The sequence below is a fragment of the Notolepis coatsorum genome (assembly GCF_963971535.1).
Source record: "Notolepis coatsorum genome assembly, chromosome: 8".
Lineage (NCBI taxonomy): Eukaryota > Metazoa > Chordata > Actinopteri > Aulopiformes > Paralepididae > Notolepis > Notolepis coatsorum.
The window spans coordinates 75,306,913-75,320,868 of NC_140172.1; the positions used below are offsets into that span (position 1 = coordinate 75,306,913).

The 13,956-nt window shown below is 43.7% G+C and overlaps 1 protein-coding gene across 1 annotated transcript in view; it reads left to right on the forward strand.

Moving 5' to 3' along the window:
* LOC311233490 (A disintegrin and metalloproteinase with thrombospondin motifs 2-like) overlaps positions 1-13,956 on the forward strand; it is a 414,816-nt gene that overhangs the window by 303,228 nt on the left and 97,632 nt on the right. The window contains exon 15 of the mRNA XM_084320457.1: positions 5,500-5,633. Coding sequence (XP_084176583.1) covers positions 5,500-5,633 — 134 coding nt within the window. The remainder of the gene's footprint in view (positions 1-5,499; positions 5,634-13,956) is intronic.

Below are 13,956 nucleotides of genomic sequence, written 5' to 3' on the forward strand. Positions count from 1 at the left end.
GTTCACAGCGTTTGGAGCAACAACGTAGTTGCTTGGTTCAACACAGCCAAGGCATGGGTGTCAATGATAATGTTCACAGCGTTTGGAGCAACAACGTAGTTGCTTGGTTCAACACAGCCAAGGCATTGGGTGTCAATGATAATGTTCACAGCGTTTGGAGCAACAACGTAGTTGCTTGGTTCAACACAGCCAAGGCATTGGGTGTCAATGATAATGTTCACAGCATTTGGAGCAACAACGTAGTTGCTTGGTTCAACACAGCCAAGGCATTGGGTGTCAATGATAATGTTCACAGCGTTTGGAGCAACAACGTAGTTGCTTGGTTCAACACAGCCAAGGCATTGGGTGTCAATGATAATGTTCACAGCGTTTGGAGCAACAACGTAGTTGCTTGGTTCAACACAGCCAAGGCATGGGTGTCAATGATAATGTTCTTTAGCTAGCATTGGTGGCCAGCAGTGTTAGCATTCTTTGGCTAGTAAGGTTAGCAGTCTTTGGCTAACAGGGTTAGCAGTCTTTGGCTAACAGCGTTAGCATTGGTGGCTAGCAGTATTAGCATTGGTTGGCTAATGGCTAGCGTTAAGCATTGGCAGCTAGCAGTGTTAGCAGTCTTTGGCTAACAGCGTTAGCATTGGTGGCTAGCAGTATTAGCATTGGTTGGCTAATGGCTAGCGTTAAGCATTGGCAGCTAGCAGTGTTAGCAGTCTTTGGCTAACAGCGTTAGCATTTGTGGCTAGCAGTATTAGCATTGGTTGGCTAATGGCTAGCGTTAAGCATTGGCAGCTAGCAGTGTTAGCAGTCTTTGGCTAACAGCGTTAGCATTGGTGACTAGCAGTATTAGCATTGGTTGGCTAATGGCTAGCGTTAAGCATTGGCAGCTAGCAGTGTTAGCAGTCTTTGGCTAACAGCGTTAGCATTGGTGGCTAGCAGTATTTAGCATTGGTTGGCTAATGGCTAGCGTTAAGCATTGGCAGCTAGCAGTGTTAGCAGTCTTTGGCTAACAGCGTTAGCATTGGTGGCTAGCAGTATTTAGCATTGGTTGGCTAATGGCTAGCGTTAAGCATTGGCAGCTAGCAGTGTTAGCAGTCTTTGGCTAACAGCGTTAGCATTGGTGGCTAGCAGTATTAGCATTGGTTGGCTAATGGCTAGTATTAAGCATTCACATTGGATGGAGTTCGGCGACTCCACCACTTCAAGCAACCAGCATGTGGGCGGAATACGGCGATTCCAACCCAGTAAGCAGTCAACATCAACGTTTCACTTCCCTTGAGCTGACCGCGTCCTCTCCAATGTGCCCCGTCGCGTGTATCCACTCCGTCCTGGTTCCACCTTGACGTTGAGGGGTATCCCACGCGGCACCTCCTTCTGCGTTCCGTCCGTCCCGTCTCGTCGCGGGCGCATGCGGTAAATAATTGTCCAATTATCTAGCAGTCTCAGTCAATGAGTCAACTAGATGTCCCCCTTGGAAGGGTGTGGGCGAAATTACTTTTCTCAAACCATAGAAACAATTCGGACTTTATAAGAATGTTCGTTTATTTGGACCTTGAAGCCCAGCATCCAACTTATCCTCTGTTACAATAATCACCAGGTGGTCAATTAACAAGGGGTTTAGCTTGTAGCTTGGTAGTTGGTAGTAGCTTACATCCAAGCATTAGTGGATAATGTTAGTAGAGGTCGAAGTGGTATTGGTAATGTTCAACCAGGTCGCCTCTGTTGATAGTTCGTTAATAGTTAAGTTGCCATTTAGCAACCGGTTTTGGTTAGTGTAGCCAGACGTTAGTCTGTATGTTCATTCAGTCTGACGTTAGCCAGTCTATTGTCAATAGCGTGTAGTCGGCATGTAGTCAGCGTTTCCATTAAGTCAGTTAATACATTCAGTCAGCAACGTACAACCAGACGTTAGTCAGTCTATAGTCAGACGTTAGTCAAACGTCAGTCAGATTATTTACCTATACAAAGGAAAGGAAAACAGACAGCATTAGTTAATAACTAGATATATGAATTAAAGAGAAATGCGGATATTAACGGCGCATATAATGCTACGTACCATTGGCCAGTCAAGAGTTCGCCCACAGGGCTTTTCACCTTACAGTCTAGACTGAGAGTGTCACTTAAATAGCGCGACGCGCCTGCGCAGAGAGAGCTTACCTGCTCAGAGTCGCAATACGTACTCCAAAGTGCGTCCACTAGGCGGCACCAGATAATAATTAACTCATGCAATAAATGTATACAATAAATGTTACACATGATAATAATGAAGGATAATAATGATAAATATATTGGGAAAAACGTCGGATAATTCTCCACTAACCATAACCCTACAAACGGAAATCTTTGGAATCTTTGATACATATGTTGAGTTAGGTTCATAGTGGTATTCATAAAAAAAGAATTGGAACGAAATATTACAAATTAAGTTTTTTATGACCTTGAACGTGATGCAATCTTTTCATGCACTAAGGTGACAACTCTGCAAAATCGTTAGGGGGGCATAAGAGTTAAGCAGGGCCGTGATGTTTAGCTCCCATTTCAAATCCCGGGAGATTGTCATGCCTATGAATCGGCACGACTCCACGGAGGCCACCTGGGTGCCTCCCAGTATGATGGGAGGGGGCAGGGCTGCTTTCCTCCGGAAGTCCACTACCATCTCCACTGTCTTTAGAGCATTGACCTCAAGGTTGTTGCAGCTGCACCAGCTCTGCAGCCTCTCGATCTCCCTCCTGTAGGCCGACTCATCCCCCCTGGAGATGAGACCCACCAGGGTGGTGTCGTCAGCGAATTTCAGGAGTTTGACAGAGGGGTGGAGAGAGACACAGCTGTTGGTGTACAGGGAGAACAGTAGTGGGGACAGGACGCAGCCCTGCGGGGAACCGGTGCTGGTGGACCTAGAGCTGGAAATGACAGGCTCCAGCTCATCCAAAACTCTGCAGCTAGACTGTTAACAAGAACCAAAAGAAGATAACACATTAGTCCAGTACTGGCCACTCTGCACTGGTTTCCGGTAACTTTTAGGATTGACTTTAAGGTTCTCCTCTTTATATACAAAGCCCTGAATGGAACAAGACCAAGATATATATCCAATTATCTTGTGAACTACTTGCCCTCCAGAACACTGCAATCATCCACTGCTAGCTTACTGTAAGTTGCAAACAACAGCCAAAAGAAGATTGGATTGATTGATTGATTGATTGATTGATTGATTGATTGATTGATTGATTGATTGATTGATTGATTGATTGATTGATTGATTGAATTGTTTATTAATAGATTGCAGAATGGGTCCAATACAGTACGGCTCAATACACACAATTGTTAAGGGGATGCAGACAAGAGAAAGACTTTCGTCTTGTTTACATCAGGGTCCCCCATTTTCAATTCATAATGTAGATGCAGCTTTTGCCAATTATGCCCCAAAACTATGGAACACCCTACCTATAGATATTGGGGAGGCTAACACGCTACATATATTTAAAAGCAAGCTAAAGCATATCTCTTCACTTTAGCGTTTGAATACACCAAACAGAGAAGCTGATTTTATATCCAGATTCGGAGTAATCAATACAGGAAGAAAACTTACCTCTTCACCTTAGCCTTTTAAAACACTATGTTGCTTGTGATTGTTGTACTGTAGATAATAACTATTTTATTGCACTGCACTATTAGAATAGAAATACTTTAATCATCCCGAGGGAAATTTGGCACTACAAATCGCTCACAGTAAACATTTAGGTAGACAAACAAATCACAAATAGGAATAACAAAAGATTGCCTAAGAATAAAGAATAAAATAAGCCTAAGAATAAAATAATAATAAGATAAAATAAAATACGGTCCGGGATTCGCATTTCCTATGTAATGTATGTACATTCTAATATAAATATACAGCAGGAAAAAAATACAGAGATCTACATTAAGTGTACTGTAAGTGTAATATTGACAATGTTGTTTTAAAAGTAAAAGTCCAGGAAGATGGTAACTGTCACCCTGTGCTCAGTGATGCAGTGAGGCACAGTGATGCATTGTATAGTAATAATATTCCGGAACACCAAAGATGGCGTATGTGGGGAAATATTCACAGAGAGTGTGAGTATTTTGGACATCGTGTCAAAGTAATTTTTCCAGAGGTTAGTCAGGAGAGGACATGTGAAAAACATATGGGTTAAGTTACAGGGTGAGGTATTACATTTGTCACACCTATCCGTCACCGTAGGATATATTTGTGACAGTTTAGCTTTAGAGTAATGAATTCTAAATAGTACTTTGAATTGAATAAGAGTGAGTCGTGCACAGGTTGAGCTTGAGTGAACTGTGTCTGAGGCAGCGTCCCACCAGTTTTCATTGAACGTCAGCCCAAGTTCGGTCTCTCAGGCCTCTTTGATTCTATTATTGGGGGTGTCTTCCATAGACAGAAGGCCATCATATATCCTAGATAATAAATTTTTTTTGAGTGGGTCATGTTGGATGAGCCTCTCTCATGTCTGCGTCTGGGGCAGTTGGGGAAAGCCTGGGAATAGAGATTGGGCACAGTGTCTGACTTGGAAGTAACGGAAGAGATGGGAGGCGGGGAGATTGAACCTAGTCGATAGATCAGTAAAGCTACAGAAGATATAATTTTTATATAGATTTTTAAAGAATTTCAGACCTTTGTCATGCCAGATTAAAAAACCTGAGTCCAAGGTTGGCGGTTTGAATAGGTGGTTCCTCAGTAACGGACTTGAGGTAGACGGAGGGTTATATTTAAAGTGACTTGTGTAGTAAAAAGAGACTGTACATTGGTGGGGGGGTGGGGGATTTGGACATTTACAGGGGCCAGTTTCTAATTGCAGCCACCCGTAGGTGCTCTTTGAGAGCGGTTTTGAAGGAGGGTAGGGATTCACATTATTTTACGGCTGTGGGTAGGTGGGGCGTTCCACATTATTGTGGCATAATTGCTAAAGATGTCCCTTGTTTGAGCCGAAACTGGGTTGAATATGATTTGTGGAACTCCCTCTGGTGTTGTGGTCGTGGAATTCACTGACCTTTGGGAAGTATTTCGGCATGGGTATCCCAGTGGTGTAGTGTATCTTGTAGACCAGGCCCATTGCAAGTTGCTGTACTCTGTCGTCTACTCTAAGCCATCCTAGGTTGTCAAAATGTGCAGGGGTGAGGTGGGTTTTAGGAGTAAGGGCCAGCAGTAGTCTGACCAGTTTGTTTTGTGATGTTTGTAGCCTTGTTTTAGGGCCTTTGGGGTGCTTTGGTACCATGAGGTGCAAGCATAGTCGGTTGTACTGTATTTTCTCTCTCTCTCTCTCTCTCTCTCTCTCTCTCTCTCTCTCTCTCTCTCTCTCTCTCTCTCTCTCTCTCTCTCTCTCTCTCTCTCTCTCTCTCTCTCTCTCTCTCTCTCTCTCTCTCTATCTATCTCTCTCTATCTCTCTCTTTCTCTCTCTCTCTCTCTCTCTCTCTAGCTGATGATAGGTGTCAGCTGTAATGTATTGTCACTCTCTCTCTCTCTCTCTCTAGTTGATGAAAGGTGTCAGCTCAACTGTCAGTCAAACGAGACAAGGGACGTAGTCTCTATGAACAGAATGGTGCATGATGGGACGCCATGCTCCTACAGAGACCCGTATAGTGTGTGTGTGAGAGGAGACTGTGAGGTAAGTCTGTCTAACTATCTATCTATCTATCTATCTATCTATCTATCTATCTATCTATCTATCTATCTATCTATCTATCTATCTATCTATCTATCTATCTATCTATCTATCTATCTATCTATCTATCTATCTATCTGTCTGTCTGTCTGTCTGTCTGTCTGTCTGTCTGTCTGTCTGTCTGTCTGTCTGTCTGTCTGTCTGTCTGTCTGTCTGTCTGTCTGTCTGTCTGTCTGTCTGTCTGTCTGTCTGTCTGTCTGTCTGTCTGTCTGTCTGTCTGTCTGTCTGTCTGTCTGTCTGTCTGTCTGTCTGTCTGTCTATCTATCTATCTATCTATCTATCTATCTATCTATCTATAATAATAATAATAATAATAATAATAATAATAATAATAATAATAATAATAATAAATGTTATTTATATATCGCTTCTCAAGGACCCAAAGTCGCTGACAGTAGGCAGAATAACATAGTAAAACAAAGAAACAAAAAAAGGAACATAAGACCACAGGGGAAACAGGGGAAAGCAGCATGAGATAACACAGAAACATAGAGCGACAGTAACAAATCAATCAGGTTGGAGGGGGGGGGGGGGGGGTTGAAGGCTAGGGAGTACAGGTGGGTTTTGAGGCGGGATTTGAAGGTGTAGAGTTTTTAAGTTTGGATGTCGGGACAGTGAGGGAGGCAGTGGAGGAGGACCGGAGGGAACAGGTGGTAGGGAAGAAGGAGATCAGTCAGGTAGGGGGGGGGGGGGGGCAGGCTATGGAGGGCTTTGAAGGTGAGGAGTAGTGTTTTGAAGTTGATGCATTCTTTGATTGGGAGCCAGTGGAGAGAGTGGAGGACAGGAGTGATGTGTTCACGGGACCGGGTGTTAGTGAGGAGGCGGGCGGCTGAGTTCTGGACCATCTGCAGTTTATGGAGGGAGCGGGAGGTGATGCCAGTGAGGAGGGAGTTGCAATAGTCAAGGCGGGAGGAGATGAAGGCGTGTATGAGGGATTCAGCAGCAGGGGGGGAGAGGCAGTGACGAATTTTGGCAATGTTGCAGAGGTGAAAGTATGATGTTTTAACAATGGAGCGGACATGGGGGTCAAATGAGAGGGTGGGGTCGAGGATGACACAGAGGTTGCGGACTAGGGGGTAAGGATCTATATCTGTCTATCTATCTATCTATCTATCTATCTATCTATCTATCTATCTATCTATCTATCTATCTATCTATCTATCTATCTATCTATCTATCTATCTATCTATCTATCTATCCATATATCTATCCATATATATATATGCATAATATATTATATATGACCGCCAGATCGTTTCAGACAGTCTTGTATCTTGTATCTCAGCATGTAGACTGTGATCACCAGATATATTCAGACAGTCTTGTATCTCAGACAATCTTGTATCTCAGACAGTCTTGTATCTCAGACAGTCTTGTATATCAGACAGTCTTGTATCTTGTATCAACATGTAGACTGTGACCACCGGATGGCTTCAGACAGTCTTGTATCTTGTATCTCAGACAGTCTTGTATCTCAGACAGTCTTGTATCTTGTATCACAACATGTAGGCTGTGACCACCGGATGGCTTCAGACAGTCTTGTATCTAGTATCTCAGACAGTCTTGTATCTCAGACAGACTTGTATCTTGTATCTCAACATGTAGACTGTGACACACCGGATACATTCAGACAGTCTTGTATCTCAACGTGGTACAGAGTTCAGAGACAGCTGAGGGAAAGAAGCTGTTCCTGAGTCTGCTTGACTTGGAGTGGAGGTTCCTGTAGCGTCTCCTGGAGGGGTGAGAGGTGTCCTTGATAATGCTGCATGCCTTCCTCAGACACCGTTTGTGATGGATTCACCACCCTCTGCAGTGCTTTCCGGTCAGAGGCAGTGCAGTTGCCGTACCAGACTGTGATGCAGTTGGTGAGTATGCTTTCAATGGCGCACCGGTAAAGGTTCACCAGAATCTGAGGAGACAGGTGGGCTTTCCTTAGTCTCCTCTGGAAGAAGAGGCGCTGGTGAGCTTTCTTGACCAGTGCTGAGGTGTTGAGGTTCCAAGAGAGGTCCTCTGAGATGTGGACTCCCAGGAATTTGAAGCTGGAGACACGCTCAACCTCCATCCCATTGATGTGGACGGGGGCATGTACGCTGGCTCTGGTCTTTCTGATGTCCATGATTAGCTCCTTGTTTTACTTGGTGTTGAGGGCCAGGTTGTTGTCGGCACACCATGCCACCAGGTGCTGCACCTCCCTATAGGCAGACTCATTGTTGTGTCATCTGCAAACGTAATAATGGTGTTGGTACCATGTATAGGAGTACAGTCGTGGGTGAAGAGGGAGTAGAGGAGGGGGCTCAGCAAGCAGCCTTTCGGGACGCCATTGTTTAGGGTGAGGGTGGAGGAGTTGAGATCATCAATGCTAACAAACTGAGGTCTGTTCGTTGGGAAGTCTAGTATCCAGTTGCAGACAGAGGGGTTGATGTCAAGGTCCTTGGTTTCCACAAGGTCACCAGGTTTGAAGATGAGTTTGGAGGGGATGATGCTGGTGTTGAATGCTGAGCTGAAGTCGATGAACAACATTCTCAATGGGTGTTGCTCTCATCCAGGTGGGAGAGGGCGGGTGTAGCGCTGATGAGATAGCGTCTTCTGTGCACCAGTTCTCACAATGTCTGTCCAGAGAGGGTGAGAGGCCAGATTTGAGGTGAGCCAGGACCAGCCTCTCGAAGCACTTCCTGATAATGGGGGTGAGTGCAACAGGGCAGAAGTTATTAAGGCTCGAGGCAGAGGAGTGTTTCGGCACTGGAGGTGGTTTTAACTTCTTAAACCCTAGCCCTATTTTCTGAAAATTCACAAAAAGAAAGTAAATGGAAGATTGCTCCACTTCTACAAGCCCATTTCCATGTTCTTGGTATCTAGGAACATCTATGGATCTCAGGGAATGTATTCCCAGTGTCAGAAATATTGTGTATGTTACTAGGCTTGAGTAAACTGTAATGAACCAAAGGAGAATATACATTTTCTTTTGTCTTCTTTTCTTTTTTCATCTTTGACAGTGAATAACACCATGCTACAATTGACATGAACAATTGCCACTGAGCTCATTCACCACCTTCTTGAGATCACGTGTCTAAGCAAATGAATAAAGGGCAGATGATTAAACAGAACGTTTTGTAGATACAGTACTGAATTCTGCCATCCGGACACATGCAATTATTATATTCTAGATTATAGAATAGGGAGGTGTAGTCTGACGTCACTGGTTGTTCCACCTGTATAGGGATTTATCATTGGGAAAATGGATTATCGGCTATTGTAACAATTCTGCCCCATGACCATTGGCAAGCTTTCCATTTTTGCACAAAATGAGTTCCCTTCTACCACTAACATTATTGTTTAAGCATTTTTGGTTGAAATAAAGGTAGTTATAAGGTTTTTAATTTGTCATAAAAAAATAACTACATTTACCAGTAGGCAGCCTGTTGTTAAGTAGGCAGCTGCCGCCTACCTCATGTCACAGCAAGCTGATACATAGCTAGATAGCTAACGTTAACATTGCCCCGCTAAACGTACTAGATGTTAGCATTATGTCTACTGTCGTGAACCATTTTAAATCGGGGCATGTCGAGGAGTTTCGGGAACGAGTAAAATGTGCAGGTCCTCTTCTCAGACCTGTGGGGCAAGCACTGCACATGCATCATGCCGGCTAGCAAGCTAGCTAGCTACACGTCACGTACTTCATCATCATCATTCTTCATCAACGTTACAAGCTCAAAAACCTTATAAATACTACTACTGTCGTGTCCATAAGTTCCCTGGCAGAATACTTTGTTTGTGAGGACAAAAGTATACAAAGAGGAGAGAACCATTTCAAATCGGGGCATGTTAGAGGAGTTTCGGGAATGCCGGCTAGCAAGCTAGCTAGCTACTAACGTCATGTAAAAAACAATAACGTTATAAACTATACACAATATGTACAACGAAACAATGATTTACATTAGTATTTACAGTGATTTAATATGCAGCGAAATAACGTTATACGATTTAAATTATAAATACAAATATGGTAACGTGGTTGTAGCTTTAGAGATAAATGGTTATGATAACCGGATCACAGTGTTGGGTGAAACAGATACTAGCCACAGATTCAGGGTCAGTTATTTTCCCATTGTACGAATTGTTAAGCTCGTACAATGTGACTACAGGCAGGAGGCTACGCTGTGGTGACGTCAGTCAGCAGCGCCAAATAGCAGTGTAGTTTCCCAGCGAACGAAAACATAAACGTTGTTATTTTGCTACCTTTACGATTAATTGTGAATATTTTCATGTTGAGCTATAGATTGTGGATAAATACGCACAGAAAGGTACACCATGCCAACGTTAATGCTTTATTTATCTAAAACGAGCCGATTTAGAAATGGTCAATGGGGAAATACATTAAGTGGAACAGAGGGTGGAACAGGAAAAAACGAAAATGACGTAACCACTACACCTCCCTATATAGAATATCAGGCCTATAAATGACCTTATTATGGCCAAGTCGCACATATATGGATCGGGCCAAATCCAATGGCAGAGTTCAATCTGGATTTTGTATCACCAGGCCTGCAGCAAAAACCGTGAATGAAATCTAAGTATAGTTACTTTTTTATAAAATATGTAAATAAAATAAAATCATCAGATTGCAACCGTGTTCTTTTGCTAGACGTTCACAGAAATGTAGAGAAACTAACTGCGTTCTAATTTATGGCAATAACATTCAGGTTTGTTCCACCTGTGAGATATGATCCAGAAAATAAAGAGGAAAAAAACTACTTGAAAAGAAGTCAGATGATTGACAGAGGCTGGGAAGTGTAGTTTTTTTTTTATTCGAAAGCCCATCGAAAGCCCTGGGTCTCTTCTCTCAAAAGACTACACTTATATTGGCGGCTACGTGGCGTAGTGGGCAAGGCGCTCGCCACGAATGCAGAGACGCTGGGCTTGCCTGTTCGAGCCCAGCGCTCCACATTGCTTTCAGTTTAGCTGGTCGTTCATACTAATACACATTGGCCGTATTAGGGGGTGGGAAACTGATGGGTGGGGATCGGGCGTTGTGGACAGCGACTCCTACAGGTCGGTTGGTGCGCCTGCGCAGTAGAATCAGGAAGTGTCGGGGGCAGCGTGAGCCTCCCACGCGTTACTCCTCGCCACTGAGAGATCGAGCTGCGCAGGTGAAAAGATGCGACTGCTGTTACCTCAAGTACCGGAGGGGACTTGTGCTATGTATGACTTAGTCCACATTGCAGCCGGCTTGTGGGAGGCAAGAAACAGCGTTCGTGACAGGGGAGGGTTGAATTGGATGATACGAAATTGGGATGGGAGAAAATATAGAAAATGGGAGAAAAAGTGGATAAAAAAAAAAGACTACACTTATATTGCGCCAAATCCTTGCGTCAATCCTCGCCTTTTTCCGACTCGATGCCTTGAGATTTCTATAAACTAATATTTCACTAATAACACACAAATCATTGGTAAACAAACCTAGTGCTGAAAATATACACCTTGACTGGTGTTTATACAGGGTTAGGGTCTTTACTCTTGGCTACATTTGGGCTAGTGACAGGTTGAAGATGTCAATTAAGACCCCGGACAGCTGCTCAGCGCAGTCCCTGAGCACTCTGCCGGGGATGCCATCAGGGCTAGCTGCCTTACGTGCATTAGTCTTGCTCAGTGCGGTACACACGTCAGTGGGGGAGAGATTGAGGGGTTGGAGGTTGGCAGGGAGGGCAGCTTTGGTGGGGGCCTCCTGGTTGTCTCTGTCAAATCGGGCATAAAAGTTATTGAGATCATCAGGGAGGGAGGGGTCAATGGTTGGGGAGAGTTGTTGGTGGGTTTTTAATCCATGATGGCCTGGATGCCCTGCCACATGCGTCGGGGCAGGGCACCATCTTCAACCCTTATCTTGTGACTGTGCCCACTTGATTCCCCTATTCAGGTTAGCCCTGGCTGAACAGCAGGCCTGCTTGTCACCAGATCTAAAGCAGTGTCACATTCCTTTAGTAGTGAATGGACCTCTTTGTTCATCAACAGCTTCTGATTGGGGAATGCAGTGATCTGTTTAAGGGTGGTGACACTATCAATATTGTAATTGATGTGGTCAACAACGGTCCAGGGTGGCCTGAGTGGCAAACATAGTCCAGTCTGTGTGTTGGAACCACTGCTGCAGCTCAGAGTCTGTCCCCTCAGGCCATATTTTAACTGTTCTGACTGAGGGCTTCACACATTTGATAATAATAATAATAATAATAATAATAATAATAATAATAATAATAATAATAATAATAATAATAATAATAATAATAATAATAATAATAATAATTCATTACATTTATATAGGGCTTTTCTAGACACTCAAAGCACTCCCCACAATGTAGGGTGGAAATGGCCTCCTTCACCACCACTGGTAGCACCCAACCTTGGGCTATGCAGGCTCAATGGCTGCCATACACTGGCACCAGGCACACATCACACTACACAATGGCTGAACGGCTCAGGAGACAGGGATTGATATCAGCCAATTAAGGGGAATGGATGATTAGGTGGCCTTGATGTCAGAGACCTGATTGGGAATTTGGCCAGGAACGTCGGGGAACCCCCTACTCTTTGCGATAGGCGTTCTGGGTTCTTTTAATGACGAGATTCAGTCAGGACCTCGGTTTAGCGTCTCTTCCGAAAGACGGCACTCACAGCTGTACGGTGTCCCTATCACCATAACAGGGGCATTGTTACTGACTAGTCCAGAGGACAGACATAAGTGGGGTGTACTTTGGGAGCATGGACAAAGAGAGGTGGTCAGATTGTCCCAGGTGGGGGAGGGGAACAGATGTATTATGCATCAGCTATATTGGTGTAAACATGGTCTAATGTCCTGTCTCCTCTTGTGGGGCAGGATACTGTACATTTGGGGAGAACAGACTTTAGGTTGGAGTAATTCAAATCTCCTGCAACAATAAAGGCTGCCTCAGGGTGTGCGTTATGTTGTTTGCTTATGTCCATATAAAGTTCCTTCATTGCTATTTTAGGGTTAGTGTCCAGAGGTATGTAGGTAGCAGTCACAATGGTAGCTGTTGATAGCTGGGTTGATAGAATGGTCTGCTTTTAATCATGAGATATTCCATGTTAGCAGAGCAGTGACTCACAATGGTGGCACCAAGTTTTGTTTACATAAATGCACAAATCTCCACCTCTGGTTTTCCCGGTGCTGTCGGCTGTTTTGTCCACCCTAGAGAGTGCATTCTGGAGTGGCGGAGAGGAGGAGCCTTGCTAAACTCCATGCCATCAGCGACAACCCCTCCCACCCACTATACACAGACTTGGCTGACAGAAGAAGCACGTTCAGTAGCACTGAACGGCACAGGAAGTCCTTCATTCCGACAGCCATCAGACTTTACAATACATCACTGTGCCTCAATGCATCACTGAGCATAGGGTGACAGTTACCATCTTCCTGGACTTTTACTTTTAAAACAACATTGTTCAATATTACACTTACTGTACACTTACTGTAGATTTCTGTATTTTGACTGTATAGTTTATATTAGAATGTATATACATAACATAGGAAATGTATATCCCATACCGTATTTTATTCTTAGGCTTATTTTATTCTTTATTCTTAAGTGGTCAGCACATGGCGGGCGATTTTTGCCAGGCGACTTTTTAAGCGAGGACAGAATTCTATCGCTTCCATTGTTATGAATGAGACAGCCCACACGGCAGGAGATTTTGAAGCGACGGTCGCGCAGCTATTTCTGTCGCCTCGCTAAAAATCGCCTCGATCCTATTTTTTTAGGCGACGGCAGGCGACACAGGAAGGACAATGAGGAAATAACATGACTTCTACAGTAGAAGTAGTACAGAAGTTCTACTGGTGTCATCATTTGTACACCATTAATTTATCAATACATTCATTGATCAATAACCTACGTATTATTACCATGCTACTTATGTTCATTATTATTAACAGGAACAATTTAAATAAATAACGTTAGTTGGAGACGCTACGCTGTATAGTGGCCGCTTGTCATTAACTAATAAATGAACAATGCGCCACGATGCACCTACTAGATGTTTTTATACTCGGGTAACAAAATAAGTTGTGGATGTTGTTTAATAAGTTTAATGTCCATGCTGCAGCTGATGTGGTTTATAAGGTTTATTGTCCAAAGAAAATGATGGTTGAGAACAGAACAGCGTCTTCAGTGAAAAAACATTCTCTCAGCAGGTGCATAATACTTGTCCAATTGGTGGTAATGAACGTATTGTAGCGATCAGTCATGCAGTAATGTCA